Here is a 27,670-nt window from a genome sequence, read left to right on the forward strand (position 1 = left end):
CAGGAGTTTATTAGCAGATAATTTCAGGCTGTATGGTCACTTAAAGAGAATGGTAGAGGAAAGAATAGTAAAACAAGTTTTTTTCACTTGGTTATATTATAAATTAAAGATACCAAGAAATTATATACTTGGTGTAAATCCTTTATCGAAATGTAAGCAAACAAGTCTGCGCCTGAACTATTTTCAGGACAGGGCAACTCGTATATAGAAGCTAATGACTTCACATCACATGCCTTAGTATCCCATAATGCAAAGCGCATCTCCTTGCAGACATCGATAATGTTATGTATTATGGGAAGGGTCACTACTCAGACTGGTTTTGACCTTTAAATTGAGGTGAAAAAGTAAAGGGTTGCTCATCATAGGCCTAGAGGAGTTAGTATAGGAATGCAAGAGAGCCTGATAGTATTAGGAGAAAGAAAACACAGATAGATAGCACGAGAGAGAGAGAGAGAGAAAAAAAAAGGCCTCAGCTCTTTTATATCATCATATAGTCAAAGGCTATCAGTTTTCCTTTTTCACCGATCTCATATAGATGAACAACCAAAAGAAACTAAAGTGCAAGGATGACTGATACCTAGGTAGTTAGCCCCATCTGAGTTAACTGCCCTGAGTTGGCCTTCTCTGCCTGGGGTTTCTTTCCAGTCATCCCTGCAATTGACTATAAGACTACATTGAATAAAGAAGATGGAACTTTTTTTAAAAAAAACCTCTCATAGCAAGAATGGACAGAATTTTATCTTCCCTGGTGAATATTGCATAATGTGGGTGGTCTACACCATCTAGTCATAAATTTGATATCTCCTAGAATGCTTCTATCTAAATATAAAAATCTTCTGACTGAACAATAAAATTTCCACAATACAATATTATAAAGCATTTGGATATCATATTGCTGGCTTTCAAATCCATGTTTCTTTCTAACCGTCCATAAATGATATTTTGATTCATTAATTATAAAAATCAAAATTCTCTTCCCATTGCTTACAGGTGGCAGATATTGCAAAAAAAAAAACTGTTGTAAGTAATGGAATGCCCAATACATTACATAATATGTCCCAAATATGCAGAGCAAGAGGACAACTGTAGAATGCACGTTCTACTGTTTCCAATTGGTAACAGATGTCAGAGATTGGATATCTGATGTTGAAATAACTCCATTTGATGGTGTTGACTGGAAGGCGGCCATATGCAATTCTCCAAGCAAGATCCCTCCTGTCAGAGTATCCTTGGAACTTCTACAAATTGTGAAACAAAGTATTATCATTAGTACCTAATTGTGGAATTTCACAGCAAAAGAGATTAAAGATTTCTTTATACCAAATTTTACTTTTTTAATGGAAAGAATATGAGGTCTCATCAGTGGGAACTAGACCCAGAGGTGATATTAAGGTGGAACTAATATTGTCATATATTAGTAGCTCAGAGGTGTTAAATCTTATTATTTAAATACTCTGGATTAGAGAAAGTTGTTGGAAATTTTTTTCACTTGGTTATGTTATAAATTAAAGATACTAAGAAATTATATACAGTGATACCCCGACTTACGCGAATCCAGAGTTACATGGTTTCTTATATGTACGTATTCTCGTCCTGCTTCACACCTCACCACTAGTCCTATCTCCTGGTGCCTACCGCATTCGCCAGTGTCGCACATGTTGTGAACCAGCACTGACGTGTTTCGCACGGTCTCCATTCATGCATGATTTTTATAGTCTTACAAACCTTGCGATTGTTTAATGTTATGTTCTTGATAAAAAAATTTATCACATAAAAAATAATGTCATCCAAAAGAAGCAAGTCTGATTCTTCTGCAGCTAGCAAGAAAAGAAAAACATTGACTTTGGAAACAAAACTCAACATTATTAAGGATTTTGAAGGCAGAATTAAAATTTGTGAGCCAGCAAAGAAGTTCGATCTTCAGGAATCCATAGTATGAACAATCATAAAAGAAAGGTTTACAGATTTTGGAGGACATGGATTCTAACGAGGAACGAATTGTAGCCACAAGGCAAGGAATAAAAAAATCATTAGCTTGCTATGAAGAAATTTTGTGTGAGAAGAAAAAAAACATTATGCCGTCAGACGAATCTATTAGATTTTATGAAACCATCGACATTGAAATAACTTTTTTTTTATGTATGAAAAACTACAATTATGATTATATTTATTAAAAAAATAGATGTTTTTGTAAACCTTTGGTCCCAATTAACTAATATTTTGTATGTTTGTATATATAAATTACATGCAAAATTATACCCCGAGTTACGCAAATTCGACTTGCGCACTTTTTGTTGGTCCCACCTACTGTGTAACTTCGGGGTATGACTGTACTTGGTTTAATCCTTTATCCAAGTGTAAGCAAACAAGTCTGTGCCTGAGCTGTTTTCAGGACTCGTATATGAAAATATGACTTCTGCATTACTTCAACCTTAATATCACCTCTGGGTCTGGCTCTGGCTCCCACTGATGAGACCTCAATAAAGGTTGAAACCAGTCTGAGTAGTGACCTTTCCATAATGCATAGCATTACATGGCTGCAAGAAGATCTTAGTATCTTTAATTTCTTAGCAAAAGAAGTATTCTCTGCCAAGTCGGCAGGAAATAGACCCCAAGGAAGACCAAGATATATAGGTGTATTGATACAGTAAAAAGTACTTAGAAGACAGAAATATAAGATCTGATAATGTTGGAGTCTTGACAGATAACAGATTGATTTGGAGGTAATTTGTTGATAGAAAGTTAGCCAGGATGTACATGATTACATGTCAGAAATTTATGAAGAAGTATCAAGTTAATGAATGCTGGCCTAATATTGCATGCAGTCTGTTATACAGTTAATAGGCATCCATGGGCAAGGTGCATCATGCCATGTAATGAGTCGTGCATTTGTAGCTCGTATAAAAGAGAGGGTAGCATGATTTTATGTTTGTTTTTCCTGGTTTGGGCTCAGATCTCTGTGTGTCATGAACATTGAATTTCGAGAGGTATCTAAACATTCTGGCAATGCAATGCTTCCTACTTTTGTTGCAGTTCTAGGGAACTGACTAATGTCTCTTTCAGCAAGATAATGCTCTGTGTCATAAGGCTGCTGTTGTAACTGTGGTTTGTGGACATGAACATCACCACACTTTCATTGTTCTCCACAGAGCCCTGTTGATCTGCTGTGGGATGAACTGGACTGTTGGGTGAAGTCAAGGGATGTGTATCCTCAACAGTCCAGGACCTTATTATATTCCTGCAGGAAGAATGGTCCAAAATTCCCATTGATTATTATCATACGCTGGAAATCAAGCCCCATAGGATTGCTGCAATCATCATAGTGAAAGGGGATCATACATCTTATTAAGGTGTTTTTTTTCCCCTTACTTTATGGTGTCTGTTGATTTCTTTCCAAGCAGTGTATAATAGGATATTAAGCATTTAAGTTAATTAACCCTGCATCATACTTTTAATGTTTGTTGTGCAAATTAATCTTAAGACCAAAACTTATCTTTCAGGCCTTGGTATTCTATACATTTAGTGCATTAGGAGGTAATACTTGGGCCCAGATGGCATTGGTAAGCAAAAATTAGTGATTTATCTTCACTTATATCAGCCAGGAATTAATGAACTGTGTTATCATTTTTTTCTTGTTGTAATCTATAATAAAATACGGTGTTTGGTGTGTGAACTGGTGGTACATGAAAATATTTTTAATGTCTTTTCAATACATTATTCAATAAAATAAAAGCCATTATGTTCTTAGGAGGTGAAAAACTCAAACACCTAGTATGTATTGACTTTGTCAGCATTGGCAGAGTTGCAACTGTTTAATAGATGAATTTCTGCGAATATTTTGAACTCCTCTCTGCAGACTGGTATTGTGTTAAGAAAATCAGCTGATTTCATTTGACTAGTGCCTCATAAGACACACATAGAACCAACCTATTTTGATTGAAGATCCTATTTTCATCATAGGTAACAATGATGAAAAGATAAATAGCTATCTTTGAATACTTGCCCTAAAGATTGGTAAACAGTCATTATTGTTCACACAGTGTCGAGCCTGTTCTGAGGTCATTTCAAGCAGAACATTTTCAGTTTCTGTTCTTATTTTTTCAAAATGAAGATATTGCATTAAAAATACTGAGTTTGGCCATCATCAATGCCCATTAGTGTCTGATGCTCTTTTCATCATTCTTTGCCATACCTCTATTTCCAGGTGACTCAAATCCTGCAAGCTCTTTCTTCATCACCTTTCACATTATCTACTCATGCTCATCATGATCGTCCTCTTCTGTTTGTACTGTCTTTTGTACAAACATTATGGTTCTTATCATTCTATTATTTTCATTCTTCAGATATGTCCAAAAAGTTCCTTTTGAATTATTTTCTGTATTAGCCTCTCTTTGCAGTTTACGTTTTTACACAATTCTTATTGGAAGTTTTTTCCCACTTGGTTAGACTATAAATTATATATTTAGTTTAATCCTTTATCCAAGTGTAAGCAAACAAAGTTTGCTCCTGAAGTATCTTCAGGACTGGGGCAACTCGTGGCAAAGGTGGACAAACTTCTCATCACTTGCCTTAATATCTCCCATAATGCAAAGCACATCTCCTTGTGGACATGTATAATGCTATGCATTATGAGAAGGGTTACTACCCAGACCGGTTTCTCCCACTGAAGAGACCTCAATAAAGGTCGAAACTGGTCTGGGTAGTGACCCTTACCATATACATCTCCCAAAGGAGATGCTTTGCATTATGGGAGATACTAAGGCAAGTGATGAGAAGTTTGTCCACCTTTGCGATGAGTTGCCCCAGTCCTGAAGATACTTCAGGTGCAAACTTTGTTTGCTAACACTTGGATAAAGGATTAAACTAAATATATAATTTACACAATTCTTAGTTTGTTACCTTTTGCACCATTCATAGAATCTTTCTGTAGAGTGTTCTTTCTAAAGCTAATATTTGTATCTGAGTTTTTGACTGTTACCCATATCACACAGCTATAGAGAGCACTTGTGAATATGCATGTCTCCAGGTCTGAGCTTTATGGCAATGCTCATGGGTTTACTTTTCCATATGTTGTCTGTAGGTTTACTGTTATTATTTTTCTTATATACAGAAGGCATAAGGACCTATAGCAAATAAATTTCAGGTGTATGGGTGAGAGTTAGAAGTGGAGCAATCTGTTGATATTCTTCTTGAATTGTTGGAGGTTGTAGTCCTTTGGAAATGTTTTATGGGAGAAGCTTTTACACAGAGTTGAGGTGGATGGAATGAAGGATGACTGGGAGTAGCAGGTTCAGTGAGTATGCAGTGTTGACTGTAAAGGGATGTCGAAAAGCTGTTGCTCAAGTTCCTGTAGATCAGGCATAATGGATGCTAGGTCTGTTGAACAATGGGCATGGAAATATCTGCAGAAGAGACAGAATGCAAAAACTGATTTTCTATGGTAAAGTGACTGAAGAGTATCTATATGAAGCATATGTCATTAATCAAATGAACTCTCCTTTTCTGAATTTTTAGGGAGATTTTAGAAGTGCACTACTGTAAAATAAGAGCAGTAGTCCAAGATTGGCTGGATTTGGGATTTATAGAGTTCAAATGCTAGCCTAGTTGGCTGAGTGGTTAACATTCTACTCTCTAACCAACAGGCTGTATGTTTGAATCTGCAAGGGCATGGATGCTTGTGACTGTCTTTAGGTGGAGTGTGAATTTCATCACCCAATGTGAGACTGCCTCCCTGCTTATTGGAGGTCTGAAGTGACTTGAAAAATTGACTTGTGTCTCTAGAGCAGAGTTTCTGGACTTTGTGAACAATAAATGAAAAAAAAATATATATATAATCAATAAATAGGAGAGTAAAAAATCCTTATTCCATCCACAGTGTACAAATGTACTATAAGCTTACAAGTAAATCTTTTTAGGTTGACCAATATTAAAAAAAAAAGTAGCTGTTTAGCAGAGAAGTATTGTATTGAGGGGAAAAGGATGCCAAGTTTTTTGCAAGCTGATGAGGCTTTAGAAGTGACATGATTATGTCTGAAAAGATTTAGAGTAAGAGAGTCAGTTAGAGAAGAGAGATTTGGACTTGACTGTTGACCTGATCATTATCAAAAGTGGAGAAGATCTAAGGTATTTTTTTGCAAGAAAATGAGCAAAATTGTTTTTGTGAGCATTGAAGTTGACTGGGTGATTTTCAATGATACTGTGGAGATCAGTGTTCAGGGCACTTGTTACAGGTGATCTTGAAGCTTGATATTTGAACACTGCAGTGTTTGTCATATGAGGAAGATGATAGTACATCACATCCTCCTCATATGACAAGTCCTGCACTGTTCAAATATCAAGCTTCAAGATTATCTATAATAAGTCTCATTGACTGCAAATAGGGTTTGCAGTCAGTGGCTTTGCAATATTCTTTACCTGGAAAGGCTTGAATTGCAAGTTAACCCTTAAAGAGAGCTGATCCTGACTGGCAATGTAGATATTATCAAAAGTAAAGGTAAGTGAAAGCTTTCTTATGAAAAATAGGGCTGCACTATGTTTTTGGTATTATTGAAGTTCACTAGAGTTTTCTCACCTTGATTGGAAATAGGAAGAACATTGTTTAAGACATTTAGTACAAAAGATCTTGAAGCTTGAATCATTTGAGGACTGAAAGGTTTGTCAAATGAAGAGGAATGGAGTGTGCTCATCAGCAGAAACTACGAATAAGATTGTAGTCAGTGAGAGAGAGAGAGAGAGAGAGACTATTAATAGATACAAGGAAGAGTGGATGAAAGCACAGAGCCTTGTGGTATCCTGACATTGTTAAAGCTGAATTCAGGAAAGAACTATCCATATTGAATGCAGTGAATGAGGAAACTTGCACTCTAGTCACAAAGGGCAGGATGGAGACCATAAGATGTTACCCTGATAAGGAGGTGTCTTTACCAGACTTGACTAAAGAGGCTTATAAATTTCTTTTATCCCAAGAAAATTCAGTTTTTCTGCTTCTCTTCTGTTCAGATACTGCTCTCACCTGAAGTTATTAGTAACTTCAGGTGAGAAGAGTGTTTCATATAAAATCTTTCATAACACAGATCTTTCTCTGCTTATATCACAATGTAACATTAAAAAAAAAAAATTATACTTTTTCTTCCAGAAAATATACTCTGACTGCCTTAACTTGAATAGTTATCCTTGTTATATTCCCATGATTTCTGAAACTGTTTTAAGGTAAAAATTTTATCCTGACAACTTTTTATGTGGCCTGACCCCAGCCTGTTTTTTTAAGTTTCCTTTCCACAATATTTCTTGCTTTTCTGCACGTATGCTTCCATCAATTTTACCTGGAACACAGCAGAGAAATTCCTCTGTAAATTTCACATTTAGTTTTATTTTATCTCCCTTTTCTATATATGGTATGCTCATAATCAGGAATTAGACATTCTGAGGCCTTCTGAATTATTCTTGCAGCCTTGGTAAAACTTTATCTCCATATTTGAGCATTTCTTATTAAATGTTACTCCAACTAATATTTTCAAAAAGAATTATTATTCATTTTAAAATGTATATTTTTCTTTTCAGTATGAAATTCATTTTTATTCTGCTCAGATCTAAATGGTGATCACTTCCTGTTTCAGATCCTCAAAGTATACTCTTGTGTTATAAGCTGTCATGGAGATATTGTTATCAACAATAACATAGCCAGTGATGCTTTTTCTTGTCTTCTCTCCATGTAATTTGTACACATCTTTATGTTGGATCATGGTGCTGTTAATGATTAACCCATGTCCTGAACAGAAATACAGTATTTATTATTACTATTTTTATTACTTACCATTATTATTATTAAATTTTTAACTTTTCTCCAAATTTTCCTAAAATACTTCTGTGCCCTGTATCATTTCATTCTCAGATGTTTAAGGAAATCTGCAACAAGGACCAAGTTTTTAATTATTGCTTATATCAAGCTGCCTTCTCTGATGCCTGAAAAAATTCCTGCATTTCTTCCATAGTACATTGGTGTATGGAGCCATAGTCACCAATAAGTTTCATTCTCTAATTCTCTATTTTGATGTTGCTAATATCATTGTACTTGATAATGCCTACTATTCAAGGAGATTATCCTTCTTTAGGATTGAATACTATGGCTACTCTTTCCTTTCTCCTTATTATTATTATTATTGCCTCAATATAGCGTCTTGTAGTTCTTATTTAGAAGAATCTCACCTGCTTTTGTCTTAATTATTACAATTTTTTAATCTTTTCCTGTTCTTTAATTCTTCCCACTTTTCATGCCTTTTTTTCAACTGATACTTCTCATGTTGATGGCACCTATCTTGAAATCTGATTGTGAGTTGGAGTTTATCTAGTAGCTAATTTTTCAATGTTTTACCTGGCAAAAACTGTTGTGTGTGTGTGTGGTGGGGGGTGGGGCTTTGTTTAGTTGAGTAATATCCCAGCTTGTATTACATTTCATCTTGTACCACATCGTCTTTTTGTTTAAGCTATTAGAGAATAGTTTGGTTGGCTAAATTCAAAACTGGTAGTCTAGTGCCACTATCATTTTTCTGGATAGTGACCAGAAAAATGATAGTGGCACTATCATTTTTCAGTGAAGACCACAAGTAACCACTGGTCAACATCTATTCAGAGTTACAGATCCAAATTTATTAAACTGATTCCTCATTATCTTTCTTCATTCTCTCTGCCTCCTGTTATTTGAAATAGCTTTACCATATCATTTTTGTTAATGAATGCAACTCCTTGTTCTTCAAGAAACCCATTCCAGTTGTTTCTCTCTCAACAGTTGTCCACAAATAGCACTGCTGTTATAGGTTTTGTCACCTTTAATATGTGGTTGGTATGCATGCATAACCTCAAATAACTCAGGAATATTAGCGAAAATGCATTAGCATTTGTCCATAGATTGAGGCTGACTTTGAACAGGCATCATGAGAGATTCTGAATCAGATACATCACTAATCATTTGACCCAACTTAGCATCATCAGCAGATAACCCTACATAATCTTGTAGGCTATATCCAGTATCATTAATATAAAAGTTAAATAGTAGTGGACCAAGAACATAGCCCTGTTATTATATACTGTTAGTCACCTGTCTTCTCTTAGACTCAGCATCTTCATTCATTACTTGGTGATACCTGTCAGTTAGCCATTCCCTTATCTCTGTCCCAGGTTTTTTTTATCATATCCATCTCTTGTTTGTATAACAACCTCACATGTAGCATCCTGTCAAATTTCCTTCCAAAATTCAGAGCGATTGTGGTATTCACCTTATCCAGCTCTGCTGTCACTATCAAGGAATGTAAGCAATTCCCTCTAGGCAAGACATACTTTTAACAAAACTGCAGCCTTTCTAGAAATTATCTAATGATCTTTCCAGGCTATCCTTCCAACCTCTCCACATCAGTTCTAGTGCCACTCATTAGGACTCAAGTTGAACAACTAGTTAGCCATGCTAATCAAGGTGTTTTCCATCATTTGTGGTGTAACTGTTTCTATTGAAGCAACAATTTTGGTCTTCAGTTCATAGAGGGAGGTCACAGTGGTCTGGTAAACAATGCTCTTCATGTATCCTCACAGGTAGAAATCAAGTGACGTAATATTGGGTGAGTGTGGAGGTTATGGAATTGGTCCAGCACCCAGGAAAATGCATGTCAAGAAATTCTTGGAGAATAAGAGCCAAATCTAATTCTCCATCTTTCTAGAACGCTACAAGGCTGATCTTCCAACTGATTCCAGATGATTCACCGCTGTCACTGTTTTTTCTGCAAGAAAAAAAGCCCCCAAAACTTCCAGACATGACAAAGCAAACAATCCATTCACTATTGCACTATCTCTTTTGAATGCGTGAATGGAGTGAGGGTTTTCTAATCCCCATATTTTGCAGTTATGACGATTTACCCTCCCTGATATATGCAAAACGTTGCTTCATCACTAAATATCTATCTGTGAAGGTGATTTTTCATCAGCTTCCACTTCTGACAAAATGTTTTGGGAAAATTGGAAAAGGTGGGGTGTATTGTCTGGCTGTAAGCCTGCACAATTTGCAAGCATGGAGTGTAAGGTGTTATGAACAACCCTCCAAACAGTCGTGTGTAGTATACGTAACTGCAAAAAAGCTTGTATAGTTGATTTTTGTGGGCTTCGATAAAATGCTTTAATTTAATCAACATTTTCCTGAAAAGTGCTCGGTCTTCCTGCTCTTTTTTGCTACCGAACACTATCAGTCTCTTGAAATTGCTTTAACCAATGTCGGATAGCATTATCTGAAGGTGGATGTTTTCGATACTGAGTTTTCTCTAACGACATTGCATTTTGATAATGGACTTTTTTCGAAAAACCGAAGTACTCATACTGCTTTCTCTTGAATAGCCACCATTTTGAAGTGATGGGAAAATATTTGTATAGGTGATGGGAAAATATTTGATGATGGGAAGGCAGGCACGGAATGTGTGTCAGTCCTTAGTATCTTTTCTGCCTGTCACTTACTGTCAATCTACCTAGATCTGATCTTTCTGGTCCAAAGAACACTTGTCTTGCCAGCCTTCCCTGCCCTTATGTGGTAACCATACCACTTAAGATTAGCTCTGCTAACACATTCCTGAATGCTAACAAGTTCTTTCCTAACATCTTTGTTTTTAATATGATACTGCTGCTAGTAGTAACTAATTCTGTGTGCTCTTTTGGCATGTAACCAAGTGCTTTAATTCTTTAGTTCACTAAGTTCACTTTAGTTAAAATTAGTCTGAAGTCTTGTATTCAGCTACTTCTTAATTTTAACTAATTTCTTATTCCATATAAATTCAGTTGACCCTACCATGTCACTTCCTAATTCTGTTTGTTTCCATATTTAATTTGCCATTTACTCAAAATTGTGCCTAAATAGCTGAAATGTTTACTTGTTTAGGCTCTGCATTCATGATGCAGTTGGTGATTCTTACTAACCTCATTTAGGAAAAATTGAAAAGCTGATTGTTTATTCTGCATGAATCTTTAAATTAATGTTCTTTTTTTATAGTAATGCCTGTTAATTTTAATTCCTGATTAAAAGTAGGAAGTTACTAAGGTAATCTGGATTAAGTTACACTTCTGTCTGTTCAGTATCTGGTGCGAAAGTGTTAAGCTATTGTTTGGTAAATTTTTTTTCATTGTCATGATTCTTATACTTATTGCCACTTACATAGTATACATTGATTGAAGCATTTTAAGATGCTGGTTGTCTTGAGAGTAGTGACCTAGAATTGGTCAATTAATAAAAGGAATGTTATATTAATATTGCAAAGGCCTTCGACAGGATACCACATGGAATTCTAATCAGTAAACTGTAGCACATGGGGATGGATAGGAGGGTGGTTGATAGATATCACAGTAGTTAATTCAGGAGTAGTCCAAAAGAAGGCCTGTGACTAGTGCTGTTTATGTTCTTGGACTGCTGCTATTTAATTTGTTCATTAACTATATAGGAAAGGATCTGAGAGGAACCGTTTAGTTATTTGCCAATGATGCAAATAACTGAACGATGATCCAAAGTTGGGTAGAGGCAATGGTTAACCCGATGTTAGTGAGGTGGGGTGACACAGTTCTTTCTTTCTATATCTTTGGCGTCTGTGACACCCCACATAACTAACACTGGGTTAATAAAGATGTCAAAATTGTGCATGATTTGGCCAGATTGGCAGACTAGGCAAAGGAGAATGCATGTCAGTTTAATGTGGCTGTGGCAAAGGTTATGCATTTTAGGGTGAAAAGATTATCGGTAGTATACCACGATATTGGGAGTGTTAGTGGATAGGGAGTTAAAGTTTAGGGGAGTGCATATCTTCTTCAACTTTTTAGTTCTGTATACTGCTGGACGAAGGCCTCCCCCATGATTTTCCAGACCACTCGGTTTTCTGCCTCTCCCAGCCATCTCACTCCTGCAATTTGTTCCAGTTCATCCCTTCACCTTCTTCTCGTCTTCCTCTTTGTCTTGCTCCATCCATTGGTCTCCACTCAGTTGTTTTTCTAGTCCATCTCCCATCACTGCATCTGGCAATATGACCAGCCATCTCCACTTAGCCTGTTTAATGTATTTTACAATATCCATAACACCTGTTTGAGATCTTATCCAGGTATTTGTCTTCCTATCTCTTAATGTTATTTTTAGCATACTTCTCTCCATGCAATGTTGTGTTGTTCTCAGCTTTTTGTTTAGGGCTTCTGTTAAAGTCCATGTTTCTCCTCCATATGTTAGGACAGGAAGTATGCAGTGGTAGAAATCTTTCCTTTTTAGACTCATAGGGATGTTACATCTGAATATGTCTCTCATTTTCCCATAAGCTATCCATCCAAGGTGAATTCTTCGTTCCATCTCTTTTCTTTGGCAATCCTCAAAGGGTAACAATTGGCCCAAATATACATATGAAGTAACTTGTTCTATTTCATGGTTTTCAACTTTGACAGTTCTATGGTTTATGTATTTATTCATCATTATTTTTGTTTTTCTCTATTTATTTTTAATCCAATTACTCTGGAGGCTTTATTTAGCTGATTTAGTCTTTCTTCCAGATCTTCAAGATTATCTGCTATTAGGACAATATCATTTGCAAATTTCAGATGATGTAGCCTTTCTCCATTTATGTTTATTTCTTTTGTTTCCCAATCAAGGCTTCTAAAGACTTCCTCTAGTGCAGCTGTAAATAATTTGGGAGATATGGTGTCACCTTGCCGGACGCTTTTTTGTATTGGGAACTTTCACTGTTTTTATATAATTTAATTACAGAAGTTGCATTATTGTAAATATTTTTTAGTGTTTCAATATATGGTTTCTCGGTTCCCTGGGTTTCAAGTGCTTTTAGTGTTGCAGATGTTTATACTGAATCAAATACTTTTTTATATAGTCTATATGCCAGACATAAGAGTTTATTGAATTCAATTGATTTTTCAATGAGCTGTCTTAATGTGTGAATATGGTCCAAAGTATTGTAATTATTTCTAAATCCAGCTTGTTCACAGGATTGCATTCCCTCTAGTTTAGATTTAATTCTATTATTTATAATTTTTGTGAAGGCTTTATATATGGTGGGGAGTAGGCTTATAGGTCTGTAGTTTTTAATTTCTTCCTTATTGCCTTTTTAAAAATTAATATTAGAAGTGAATTGTTCCAATTTTTCAGAATTTTTCTCTGTTTTAGGCATTTATTAAAGAATTAGTCAGCTGTTTGATAACATGGCTTCCTCCCAGTTTTAAGGAGTCTACCATAATTCCATCTTTTCCTGGGGCCTTTCCATTCTTCATTTCTTGCAGTGCCATTTCCAATTCACCTTGTAAGATCTCAGGGGCATCATGTTCTTCCTCACTTGATTTATCCATCGATGATTCTTGGATGTCTCAGTCTTTGTCTTCATAGAGTTCATTATAAAATTCCTGAAACCTTTTGATTATTGCATCTCTATTTTTTTTATAAGTTCACCATTTTTTCCTCTTACAGTAGCTATTTTCTTTGTTCTAGCTGATAATGTTCATCTTAGGACTTTCATATTACTATTGTTGTCTATTGTTGTTTAATTTTCCTAGTATTATATGATCTAAGTTCATGTTTCATCCTTTTACGTATAGTTTTACAAATTTCTGCATATTCTATTTTATTGGTGTCATTCAAATCTCTTTTCATATTCTCTTCTTTTCTTCATTAGATCTAAGGTTTTTTTGTCTTAGTTTTTCCTCTCTTTGGTGCCTTTTTACACCTCCTATTTCTAGTGCACAATTCAAGATAGATTTTGTTAAGATTTCATTGGCATCATCGATGGTAGTAGCTGTGTTTAACTTTTTTTAGGTCATTTTTGAGTGATTCTCTATAACAGCTTTTATTGTGACTAAATTGCACTTTTTTCTTGAGCTTATTTCGTTCCCATTTTTCGTTGATCCATACTTCTGCCCTTACTAGTCTGTGGTCACTTCCTGTATTAAATCTATTAAGCGCTTCGGTATTATTTATTATATATCTTCTGTTGGAGAGGATGAAGTCTCTTTCATTGTAAGTTTGTCCGTTTGGGCTTCTCCAAGTCCATTTTCAGATGATTTTCTTCTTGAAAGAGCTCTTCATAATAAAGAGGTATTTTCTTTTGCGAATTCAATAAGTCTTTCTCCTCTTTCATTCCTCTGTCCAAATTTACCAATGGAGTTCAGATGGTCATCTCTGCTTCCAATCTTGGCATTAAATGAACACCCATTATAATTATGTAGAATTCTTTAGAATTATTTAATGTGGATTCTACTGTTTCATGGAAATTTTCTATCTCTTCATCTGGATGGTCCGTAGTTGGTGCGTATATTTGTATAATTTTCAGTTGGTATCTTTTATTTATGAAGAGACTTAGTTCAGCTAGTCTTGATTTTATTTTATTAACAAAGAAGACATTGTCCTTGATTGTTTTATTTATTAGGAATCCTACACTACCAGTTGAGTTTCTTTTACATTCACAGTAGTAGAGTAGATGTCAATGTTTTAATCGCATGAGAGTTTCTTCTTTCCTTCTTATCTCTAAATATCCCGTTTTATATGGTCCAATTCCTTCATCAGTTCTTCCAATCTATCATCATCCTGTAGAGAATTGCAGTTATATGTTCCTACTAATATCCTTCTATCATTGTGCACTATAGGTGGACTCATTGTAGCTAGTAGAGACTGTAGAATATTTTTCGACCTAGACCCTCTGCCTAAGTCCTGGACGCGTCTCTTTTTATGCTGGGTGATGGATGAGCCAGTATGTAATTTTCCTACTTTATTCATCATTTGCATTGTTCTTGTGGGAAGGTATTTGGCCTTATAGCACCACACTGGCCAGACGGGTTGGTACCTAACAATAGTGCATAAGATGAAATGACACAGCAAAATAGGAAGATTCACCCCTAGCCCTCGAATACTCTAATAGCATTGGGTATAAGGAGCAAGAAGAGAAGAGGAAGGACCAGTCTACAGATAATATAACAGATGTATATTACATGAAGTAAGGCATGGTCTAGCATCAGGTACCTCAGGTTTGCCATGCCTGCACTCAATAAAGTGAGCCCCTGGGTGCATAACAAAAGTTGCTAAATCAGCTCATCAGATCACTTGGTTGCTGAAGACCTTGACAAGCAGAGACAAGCGGGTTATTGTTCCTCTTTATTGAGCCTTGATAAGACCCCATCTTGACTACTATGGGAAGATCTGGGTGCCAGGGTTTCTTGGTGGTGATAAGGAAGGAGGTAGAGAGGATACGGAGGCAAGTGACCAAGATGATAACTGGTCTGTGGAATGAACCTTACGAGAACATTTGAAAATTTATGGGTTACAGAAACTGGTTGATAGGCAGAAAAGGGTGATATGATTGATACATTCAAATTACTGAGGGGTTTTTACAAGATTAATTCAGAGGAAATTTTCCAGAAGGTGTGGTCGGGGGAGAACTATCCATAAAGTGAACAAGTATGATCGATACTGTGCGAATGCTGAATAGTTCTTGACATGATGTTTAGGGCCTCCCTTGATGACTCCTTGGAGTTGCCTGTAATTATAATAATAATATTATAACATATTATCTCTTAGACATAAATGCAACAAGTACACCATTGTGAAATAAAATTTTTTCAGTTACACTTTCATATTCTATAAGCAGTTTTATGTTGTTGTTGTTGTTGTTTCCGGTTTGAAAATATAAGCCATGGAAACCCCTACAATAATTTAGAATCACCTTGTACATCTCCAAAAGGAAATGTTCTTTGCATTATGGAATCCAAAGGCACTTAATGTGCAAATGTTTTCTTACACCTGGCTAATAAGAAAAGGGTGGTCATTATTGGTGAGACTGAAATGAAGAGACAGCTTCAGAACCAAAGAGAATGAATTTCTTGAGTTTTTTTAAGGATAACTACATTAAGCAGTATGTAACAGTAGTGTGCTGTTTTTTCTGGTTTCAGTGGCCGCTGTGGATCGAGGGTCTTGAATTTGATTATCCCATCTGAAGATATTGTTGTAAATGAAGTGTCACATCATCCTCCAGTTTGTAAAAGTGACCATGAAGTGATCACTTCGATGGTGGCCAACCATATCAGGACTTTTGTGAGAAAGTGTTATGTAGAACTATAAGGCAGGTGATTATGGCAAACTCAGGAGGTAGCTTGAAGTGATATCATGGAATGAGGAATTGCACAGGAGGAAATCATTGCTGCTTGGTATCTACTCAGGAATTATCTGAGAGGCAATTACTGAGTATATTCCAAAGGTCAGGAGATTAAATAAAGTAGGTTTGAAATGGATGACTGAAGAGTAGAAGCATGCATTCTGGAGGAAAAAGCATTGTGGAGGCAACACAAGATGAGTAGAGATAATTAGTTATATAAGGAGTACAAAGAGCAAGCAAGGAAGGTGACTCACTTAGTAAGGGTAGCAAAAGTGTGGTATGAGTAGCAGTTAGCAAGTGACACTAAAAGAAATCCTAGGAAGTTTTTTCAATATGTTGTCAGTAGAAGAAAGAATGATTATGGGAGGATGATGTTCGTTAGTGATAATGGGAGAATGATAAACACTGAGAAGGATATAGTAGAGGTGTTAAATGAGCAGTTCATCAAAGTATTCCATCCTTGTGATTGTAACATAATGCAGAACTTGAGCAGTGGAAATGGGGGATGGGACCACTGATGGTGAATGAGCAGGAGATATATGAGGAATTGAGTAAACTTGTCAGCCAGGCCATGGGACTCGATGGTATATCACCTCGTGTCTTGAGAGAATGTTCCAGGGAGTTAACACCTTTAGCATACATTTTCAACTTTAGTTCCGAAGGAATGGAAAGATGCAAAAGTGTTCTGCTTCATAAAGGAGGTGTAAAACTAAGGCTTTTGAATTAGGCTAGTCTGCTTGTCTGGAGTTGTGGTCAAGGTGTTGGAGAAGCTAGTGAGGACAAGGATTCAGAATTTGGAGGACAGCAGTTGAACTCTTTAACAGCATGGGTTTGCAAAAGGAAGATCGTGTTTTAGCAATCTGCTTACTTACTATAACGAGGTGACAAATACATTGGAGAAGGGGAATGCATATACAGTATTATATGTAGATTTTGCAGAGACTTTTGATGGATTACCACATGACAGACTAGTAATTAAATTGGACAGATGGTTTGGATAGTAAATTAGTGCATTGGATTGGAGATTGGTTGTCTGATAGGTTTAGACAAGTTGTGTATAGGGGAGTGATATTCCAGAAGAGAAAAGTCACTAGTAGCATGCCCGAGGGATTTATTTTGGGATCATTGTTTATTTTGTATGTAAATGACATTTGAAAGGGCTTACATGTTGTTTGCAGATGATGCAGAGTTGGAGAGAGTTTTGAGAATTAGAGCAGATGTAGCTTTGCAAGAGGACGTAAATAGACTGAATGGGCAAGTTTATAGGGATGTCGGTTTAATGTTGCAAATTGTAAGGTTTTAAAATTTGGGATGCAGAGTATAGGATTGGTGGGCATGTTATGGAGGAGACCAAGGATTTTGGGAATGGATAGAGATTTGAAATTTTGAAGACACAGCAGATTATGAAAATGATGTGGAGAACATGGACATGTAGAATTAAGGATGTATTAATTCCATTGCACAAGACTTTGATCAGATTTGGTCACCAGGTTTTCAAAAGGATGAGATGTTGGAGAGGGTTCAGAGATTATTGACTGAGTTGGTTTCTGGTCTCTAGAACGTGGATTATGAGACCAGTGAGAGAATGCAAATTACAGAGCCTGGTAGATAGAAGGAAGAGGGGGAAGACATAATTGCAATGTATGACTTGGTAAGAGATAATTACCAGATTAACTTGGATGAGATTTTTCGTAGAATATCTGGAGACGGGGAGAAAGAGACCATTCCTTGAACTGTATAAGGTGGGTGTGAGGAGTAGAGTGGTTGTTGATTGGAATGCATTGCCTAAGAGTGTGGTGAGTAAGAGACAGTGACTACATTTAAGTCAAGGTATGATGAGCTGTATATGTAAGAATGAGATCTCCCACAATGAGTTCCTTGACTCTATGAACGTCTGTTGATGATAATAAATGATTACATAAGAATATAATTTCTTGGCAAGTACAGTTTACTTTGTAACAAAGTGAAAAACATTTTAACAGTAACTATTCTGACAATGAAATATTTGGGATTTAGCAGGTACATTAGAAAATGTATATGTAATTCAAATTTTGTTTGATTTGGATCATTTTTATTGGCAAAATTATACAAAATGATTAATAATTTTACACTAGCTGATGCATTTTAATTCAGTTCAGGATTTAAAATGCTACTAAAATTCATTGAGTACTTCAATTTTGGTTTCATTTTTATTCTTATTATATTGTGGCACCTCTCAGGAGTCCTTGGACTCACTGTGATAGGGCATACCATTTGGATCATTTACAGAGGCAGAATTCAGCAAAACAAAATTGTCTTGAGTATATATGCCCAAAAATCATAAACATGATATGACTTCAACACTCTGGACTTTGAGTACTATCACTTTGATAGTTGAATAATCAAAATTTATCTCAGATATAAGTGGTTCTTGAGAAAACATATCTACAGTGTAAAATTCAAATCTAAACATTTTCAGACTGGTATCATGTGGGAACAATTAAAAGTTGGCTATTGCATTTTGCATTCTGCCTTAGAATGATGCATTGCAACAAATTGAGAAAAATTTTCCTCTTTTAATTCTGTTTTTATTGCCAAACACTTTGAAATGAAGTATTTATTTTTTAAGTTGGACTATGTTTTATTGGTAGAATGATTTCGAAATTATTTTTTCCCTGACTTGATGAAATTTAATGAATTTTGATATTTATAATTTGAAATGGCTATTTTAATGGCAGAATAGGTAAAATAAAATTATCTTTTATTTGCTAAAATGGTTCTTGGTTCAGGTGTTGATAATGAATTGACAAAATGCACCTTAATGACTGTGCAATCATCATATCCTTACTTTTTCTTATATTCTATACATATTGTTTTTGTTTTCTCTTAAATTCAAAATAGGGATACAGACATTTAGCAGGTGTTGGAGTAGCAACAAGCTGTGAATCTGCTTTGACTTACTATAGAAAAGTTGCCAAAGTTGGTAAGTATTTATGTACAAAGTGCACCTTTGGGAGAATTTTTCACATCCTGTATCAGCTCTTATGGATTAGTGACATAGTTATATATCATAAATATGTAAAAGTATAAACATCCAGTCTAAAAGTACTTAGTCTGCATGAATTGAAAAGGATAAAAATAAATTTTTTGGGATTAAACAGTGTAGAAAGTTTAATAGGCAAGTAACCAACTTAGTAATAAGACAGACAGAATAACAAGGTTTAAAATGTTGATTATATAGAAAAACCTGTGGAGAATTCATGACTAAAATTAATACACGTGAACCACAGTAGTAGGTTTTTTATTACATAAATATTTCTTCCTAGGTATCTTAGGACATCATCAGTACAGTAGAACAATACCAGGAATGACACAAATGATAGGGTATGTACGTACAATGGAATCCAAATTGCGTTCAGTGGCGCGTTGCGGCCTGAACTTAAATTAGATTAAATTGAATTGAATTAAATTAATTAAAATTAAATTGCAGTTAAGTTATTTTTACACAATTTTGTATGACAATTCCATACTTTAGGGATGGCAAGAACATCGTTGCAGTTTAGATTTGGTCTGTGAAGTTTCAGCACTTTCTTTATATAAGCGTTCATATTTATATGAAGATCTGTGTAGGAGTTTTGTCTTTTCCCAGTGGATCTTGTGGTTTGGGTTTTCAACTCTGTGTTGAGCGAGGCCTGATTTTTGCGGTTTGATGAGGCGGATATGGTCTTGATGTTCCAAAATGTGTTTAAAAAAAATGATCTGCCTGTCTGTCCATAATAAGAGAGTTTACAGGAGCATGGAACCTCGTATACACCAGGTAGTAGCATAGGTGAAAGTTTGTCTTTGGGCAAAGGTGACAGGTTGTGGATCTGGTTGACGACGGGTTTGTAGGTGGCAATAAGATTGTATTTCTTCATAATTTTCGAGAGCCGTTCAGAGATGTCTTTGATATAAGATATGGGAATCCTATGAGCTTATTCTTGTCTAGGTTGATGTGTAGAGAAGTTGCTGATTATTTTTTGAGTTGTTTTGAGATTGTATCCATTTAGAGTGGCTGTGTATTTGATTATTTCCAATTCTTGTTTTTAGAGACTCCTCGGAGGAGCAAAATCTGTGTGCTCTGGTGGTTACCAATGATTTAATGATGCCAAATTTTTGAGAGGGATGGTGAGCAGAAGTATGGTGAATGTAGGTTTAAAATGTTTGTATATATATCATATGCATGCACACACACATGTATGTGTGATTGTAAAAATTTAATGTGTGTGTATTTTGGCTACAATAGTTAATCAATTTGCAACAAGTGGTATTTAATTTTTATACTGAAATCTAAGCACACATTAGTTTGATCTTTAGTTTGACTATAAATTTGCTTTGATAATGTTCTCTTGTTCTTAAAAATTAATATTACTTGACATCACAATTAAGAAAATTGAGTCTTCACATTTCTATATACCAAAAAAATTTAATTTTAATAATTCTAAGATACACGAATAAAAGGAAATATACAACTTTGTGATTTTAATGACAAACTCATCTTAAGAAATAAAAAAAGATAAATAAATCGCATTTAATCTGAGCCCAGAATATGCTGGCTATTTAATTCAATTTGGAGCTAAATTTATTTTATCTTGAAAGTGGCATCTACCCCTTTTAACTTCTTCTGCACTTCTAATTAAATTTGAAAGAACAGATCATTGGGAGGGTACCTTTCTTTGTTTCTGTTTTTATCTCCGTATATTATTACTCCACTTCTCCTCATTCTTGTACTCTATTTTCTAGACTACCACTGGAATCCACTGTCCCGTTGCTGTTTGCTGGGCGTGTGTGTGTGTGTATATCCCATTCGCTGCTCTGACTGCTTGTTTTTGCAACACAAAAACAAACCGATCTTTTGTCTTTTTGAGGTTAAGTTTAAGGCCATATTTCACACTTTGTTCTTTAACTTTCATTATAAGTTCCTCCAAATCTTCTTTGCTAGCAAGGTAGTATCATCTGTATAGCCCAAATTATTAATATTTCTTCCACCAATTTTAATTCCAACTGAAGACTCCTCCAGCCCTGCCATCCTTAAAATGTATTCACTGTACAAGTTAAAGAGGTATGGAGATAAAATACATCCTTGTCGCACCCCTTTACGAAATATTCAATTTCTCCAAGATCTGTCCGGGCAGTAGTTTCTTGTTCATAATAAAGATTCCTCAGAAGGATAATGAAATGCTCTGGGACTCCCATTGTTCTTAACACATTCCACAGTTTCACATGATCTACAGAGTCAAAAGCCTTGCTATAGTCAAGAAAACAAAGGTAGACATTCTTTTGATATTCCTGTGCCCTTTCTATTATTCATCTCACATCGGCGATCTGATCTCTTGTTCCTCTGCCTTTTCGAAATCCTGCCTGTTCATCTGGCATTTCTCTCTTTATGAATGGTTCCAGTCTTTTCTGAATGATCTTAAGTAAGACTTTACTTGCATGAGAAATCAGTGCTATAGTTATAATGTAATTTTCACACACTCTTGCATTGCCTTTCTTCAATAAAGGTATATAAACTGATTTTTTCCATTCTCTAGGTCATGTAGTTGTGATCCAAATTTGCTGACATAGAGCTGCTAAAATTTTAACTGCCTCTTCTCCCAGGGCTTTGAGCAACTCAATAGGTATTCCATCCCTTCTTGGTGCTTTCTTACTGGATAGCTGTTGCAGTGCCCCCCTCACTTCACTCTCCAGTGGTACTGGCTCCTGCATTCCTTTCCTAGTACTAATTGTATATCTCAATCACAATCAAATAGTAAGAAAGGGAATTGTTTTAAAATTCATAATTCAAATACACAGCAAGGGAGAAAATTTAATTTGGGTAAAACAAAACCTAATGTAGGAAATTTTAGAAATCCCAAGATAAATTATTCAGATAATGTACAATGTAAGAGTAACGATAATCAAACTGACTCTAACATTGATGAAATTATAGCAGAATATCATAGGTTAGTTAATATAGAATTAGGTAAGCCAGAGGTATGGTGCTGGATGGTAAGACCCCCGGGCCTGAAGGCATCCAACATGCAACTGGGGAAGAACAGAGGGCTTCCACAAGTAGAACTAGTTTTTATGATGTGTCCAGGTCAAACCCGGAAGGAAGCTTGGTCACGGATGTTGCTGGTTGGAAAAGGGAGGCTCCCTGTTTCACAAAAAACCACAGGATTGGAACTTTGAATGTTAGAAGTATGAACCAAGGTAAGCTGGAAATAATAAAGATGGAAATGGAGCGTAAGAAGCTGGATATATTGGGAATAAGTAAACTTAGATGAAGACAGGAATGGGCCATTTTCAATCTGGGGACTATATGGTGTATTACTCAGGACATGTGACAAGTCAAAAAAATGGAGTATCTTTCTTACTCAGGAAAAAGATGGCTAGGTATGTATTGGATTAGAATCCAGTGAGTGATGGAATCATTTCTATCAGAGTGAGTGGACATTCAATGAATATGACCATCATTCAGGTTTATGCATCTACTCTAGAGGCATCAGAAGAAGCCATTGAAGAATTTTATGGCAAGTTACAAGAAGTGATAGATGCAGCACCAAAGTGAGATTAATGGCTACTTATTGGAGATTGGAATGCAAAAGTGGGAGAGACTGAGGAACAAGGAATAACAGGTCATTTTAGTTTAGGTATTCGTAACACTGCAGGGAAGAGAATAGTTGAGTTTTGTGCAGAGAATTCTTTGTTTGTTGCTATCACCTGCTTTAAACAGCACAAAAGATTGTACACATGGGTATCACCTGATGGACAACACAGAAATCAAATTGACTATATACTTGGACAAAGAAGATGGAGAAGTGCAATTCAGTCTGTCAAGCTTTTCCAGGTACAGACTGTGAAACAGACCATAAGTTATTAGTGGCTACGATACATGTGAAACTATGGAAACTGAAAACATCACAAATGTCTATCAGATATGACCTTGGAAACATACCAGCTGAATACAATATTAGCATACAGAACAGATTCAACACACTCAATTTGTATAAAAGAGAACCAGATGAACTATGGGAAGAGATTAAAGATATAATTAAAACAGAAGCAAAGAAGAATATCCCAACAGTTTGTAAGAAGAAGAAGTCCAAATGGCTGTCAGAAGATGCCATCAAAACTGCTCAGGAAAGGAGGAAAATGAAAGCCACAGGAAATTTGCAAGAAGTACGGCATTTGAATATAGAGTTTCAACGACAAACCAGAAGAGACCAGGAAAAATACTTTAACCAGGAATGCCAATAAATAGAAGACCAAAACAAGAAAGGAAAAGCAAGAGATCTTTTCAAAAAGATCAGAGAACTAACGAAAAGTTTAGTGCCAAGGTGAAAATATTGAAAAGTAAACACAAAGAAAGATGGAAAGAGTATACAGAAGACCTTTACAGAAAGGACTCCAAAATTACTGAGAAATTTGAAGAGCAGAATTATACACAGGAAGCAGTACCAGTGGAGAGTGAAGTGAGGTGGGTTCTGCAACAGATATCCAGTAAGAAAGCACCAGGAGGAGATGGAATACCCATTTAGCTGCTCAAAGCCCTGGGAAAAGAGGCAGTTAAAATTTTAACAGCTCTATGTCAGCAAATTTGGATCACAACTACATGGCCTAGGAAATGGAAAAAATCAGTTTATATACCTTTATTGAAGAAAGGCGATGCAAGAGAATGCGAAAATTACAGAACTATAGCATAGATTTCTCATGCAAGTAAAGTCTTACTTAAGATCATTCAGAAAAGACTGGAACCATTCATGAAGAGAGAAATTCCAGATGAACAGGCAGGATTTTGAAAAAGCAGAGGAACAAGAGATCAAATTGCCAATATGAGATGGATAATAGAAAGAGCATAGGAATATCAAAAGAATGTCTACCTTTTGTTTCCTTGACTATAGCAAGGCTTTTGACTTTGTAGATCATGTGAAACTGTGGAATGTGTTAAGAACAATGGGAGTCCCAGAGCATTTCATTATCCTTCTGAGGAATCTTTATTATGAACAAGAAGCTACTGTCCGAACAGATCTTGGAGAAACTGAGTATTTCACAATAGGTAAAGGGATGTGACAAGGATGTATTTTTATCTCCATACCTGTTTAACTTGTACAGTGAATACATTTTAAGAATGGCAGGGCTGGAGGAATCTTCAGTTGGAATTAATTGGTGGAAAAAATATTAATAATTTGAGGTATGCAGATGATACCACCTTGCTAGCAGAATGCAAAGAATATTTGAGGGAACTTATTGTGAAAGTTAAAGAAGAAAGTGCTAAATATGGTCTTAAACTTAACCTCAAAAAGACAAAAGTTATGGCAACATGTGAACTTAATGATTTTGAAGTAGATGGGGGAGAAAATGGAAGCAGTTAACAATTTTGTGTTCATACAATCCCGAATTGATAAAGACAGTTATTGTACTGAAGAAGATTATTACTTGGGAAAAAAAAGCAATAACAAATTTAAGCAAGATCTTTAAAGATAAAGATATTAGCTTCACAACAAAAATCAGAATCGTGAAAGCAATGGTATTCCCTGTGGTGCTGTATGGATGTGAAAGTTGGACCCTGAGAAAAAGTGAAAGAAGAAAGATAGATGCATTTGAATTATGGGTTTGGTGACGCTTACTAAGAATACCATGGACTGCAAAGCAAACCAATAAATCAGTGATCGACAGAATAAAGCCAGATTGCTCCCTTGAAACTATGATCATCAAGCAAAAATTGTCATCCTTTGGACATATTATGCAAGCAAATTACAGTCTGGAGAAGATGATGATGCTTGCTAAAATTGATGGAAGCAGGAGAAGAGGAAGACCAAGAATTAGATGGGTGGATGGAGTTAAAGAAACTCCATCTGAACTGGAGTGCACTTGGAGGTTCTGAAAGACATGGTCAGGAACAGATTGGAATGGCGAGTGTTCGTGAAGTCGCCAGGAGTCGGAAACGACTCGATGGATCACAACACAAGCCAGAGGAATGTGAAAATGCCTATGATTTAGTTAATGAGGATAAAGAATCTCAGATACCTGTAGAATTTGATTCTGTAGATTTAGAGCATAATTCAAGTAGTTTAAATGAAATATTTGAAAAGTATAGAAATGAAATTTGTAAGTATAGTAAATTGGAAGAAGAAAATTCTGAATTAACTCTAGCATCAGATGATTCTGAAACTAGTGATTCCGAGAGCGTAAATAATGATCGGCAGGAATCATGTTATTTTTTAAGATCAAGGAATAAGCATTAAAAGTTTTATTAGATATAGGTTAAATATTTAAAAATTTTTTTTTTTAAATTTTCAGAGAAAGATGAAACTGATGTAAACATAATCATAATTTAAAATTCTCAATATTTTTATTTATTGTTTATGTTAGAATGTTTATTAGTTTTAGTTTCATAACATGCATTGTCAGCACTTGCAATGTGCCCATTATTGAAATTGTTTTGTAAAATGATATGTAAAGCAGTTAAAAATTTATGTACTTACCGGATTTGAATAGTTGTGTTACTTTAAACAAATTTATTGTAATTTAAAATATTAAGTTTTGTCTTTCTATGAAGACATTCTCTTGTCGCTAACGGAGACAACGTGTCAGCCATTATACCTAACTTCTTGCTTACCAGCTTCATGGAGTGTGCATGCTCGCCGAGAAGTTTCATGTGTGATTGACAGCTGACAAGTTCAGTATCGAAGCAATGGGAGAGTAAACAAGAAGAGTGTTCGGAGAGAAAATTAGAACACAGGCCGGCAGATATTTAGATTCGTTGGAATTTAAGTTTTTTTTATATGACAGTCAGAGGAAAATCAATAGTATATTCCGAAAAAGGAATCATGGAACTTTTAAGTTTCAAAGTGGAATTAGTATTGATAAATAAAAGAAAATATTGCTATAGATCGTTTTAAAAGGAATATTCGAGTAAACGCTAATTGGAAGATTTATAGTAGATTCTGAAAAGTGAATTGTAGAACTGTGAATTTTTTAAAGTGGAAGAGTTAAGACTGTCAATAAGCATTAGTGAATAAAAGAAGAAATTGCTATTTATGTTCCAAAGGAATGTTAGAGAAAACTGATTGGGAAGTTTCATCTGTCTTAAGGACGCTGGATCTAACTATTATTTTTACTAAAAAGGAGACAGAATTGAGTCAGGAAGAATTAATGTGTGCTACATGAGCGATAAGAAAGGATCCTGTGAAAATGAAGAATACAGTCATGTATCTTCGGAAACGGGCCTTAACAGAGAAAGAAACTGGCTATGAACATTTTGTCATTGTGCAAACAAAGTGTTTAGTCTAGTCTTAAGTGTAAGTTTATTTTATAAAAAAGCCTTGGATCCAATTAAATTTGTAGTTAGTTATGTAATATTGAAGTGTATATATATATATATTGTTTTTGTTATATTAAATGTGTTTATTTTGTATTTTGGTCTTGGGTCAGTGATTTATTTGGATTCTGAAAGAAATAGTAAAAAAGAAGTCATTGCACCAATTGAAGTGAATCCTTGTGCATATAATATATAGGTACACTCGAAAATAAATTAAAAAATAATTGTTGAACAGAGATCATTTCTATATACAGGATTAAATTAATAAAAATCCTATATTTAAATAATTGCGCAGCCAGTAGGATTAATATTATGATAATATCCTCTATATAAAAATCTCTTGCAATTAACATGTTCCTGTTTAAAGTATTTTTCCTTGTCTCTTCTGGCTTGTCGTTGAGACTCTGCATTCAAATGCTGCACTTCATGCAAATTTCCTGTGGCCTTCATTTTCCTCCTTTCCTGAGCAGTTTTGATGGAATCTTCTTCCAGCCATTTAAACTTCTTCTTACAAACTGTTGGAATATTCTTCTTTGCTTCTGTTTTAATTATCTTTAATATCTTCCCATAATTCATCTGGTTCTCTTTCATACAAATTGAGTGTGTTGAATCTGTTCTGTATATTAATATTGTATTCAGCTGGTATGTTTCCAAGATCATCTGATTGACATTTGTAATGTTTCATTTTCCATAATTTCACATGTATCTTAGCCACTCATAATTCATTGTCTGTTCCACAGTCTGCTCCTGGAAAAGTCTTGACAGACTGTATTGCACTTCTCCATCGTCTTTGTCCAAGTATATAGTCAAAAAACCTGTGTAATTCTCACATTCAGTTTTATTTCCCTTTGTCTTACAGTGGCTGCACTGCATAGTTCAGAAGGCCTGGACAGAGGGACAAATTCCGGATGATTGAAGTAGAGCTCTCATAGTACCCATATGAGAGCTCTACTTCAATCATCTGGAATTTGTCCCTCTGTTCAGGCCTTCTGAACTATGCAGTGCAGCCACTGTAAGACTTTTATATCACCATACTTTAGCATTTCTGGTCGATTATCATCTACTCCTGCTCCTTTCCACATTTCAAGCCTTTGATGGCTTTTTCTATTATAAGTATGGATATGTATTCCTGACAGTATGCCTGTTGAGTGTTTTTTACCACTGTGCTGTCACTGATTGTTCCATTTAGCAATTTTTCGAA

The 27,670-nt window shown here is 35.4% G+C and overlaps 1 protein-coding gene across 1 annotated transcript in view; it reads left to right on the forward strand.

Moving 5' to 3' along the window:
- The window catches only part of LOC150101399 (protein sel-1 homolog 1-like), a 279,247-nt gene that overhangs the window by 80,959 nt on the left and 170,618 nt on the right, over window positions 1-27,670 (forward strand). The window contains exons 6-7 of the mRNA XM_090400935.1: window positions 3,501-3,560; window positions 19,026-19,107. Coding sequence (XP_090257061.1) covers window positions 3,501-3,560; window positions 19,026-19,107 — 142 coding nt within the window. The remainder of the gene's footprint in view (window positions 1-3,500; window positions 3,561-19,025; window positions 19,108-27,670) is intronic.

This window comes from Typopeltis vanoorti, chromosome 11 (genome assembly GCF_054136105.1).
Source record: "Typopeltis vanoorti isolate ZY-2024b chromosome 11, IOZ_Tvanoo_1.0, whole genome shotgun sequence".
In the NCBI taxonomy this organism is placed as follows: domain Eukaryota; kingdom Metazoa; phylum Arthropoda; class Arachnida; order Uropygi; family Thelyphonidae; genus Typopeltis; species Typopeltis vanoorti.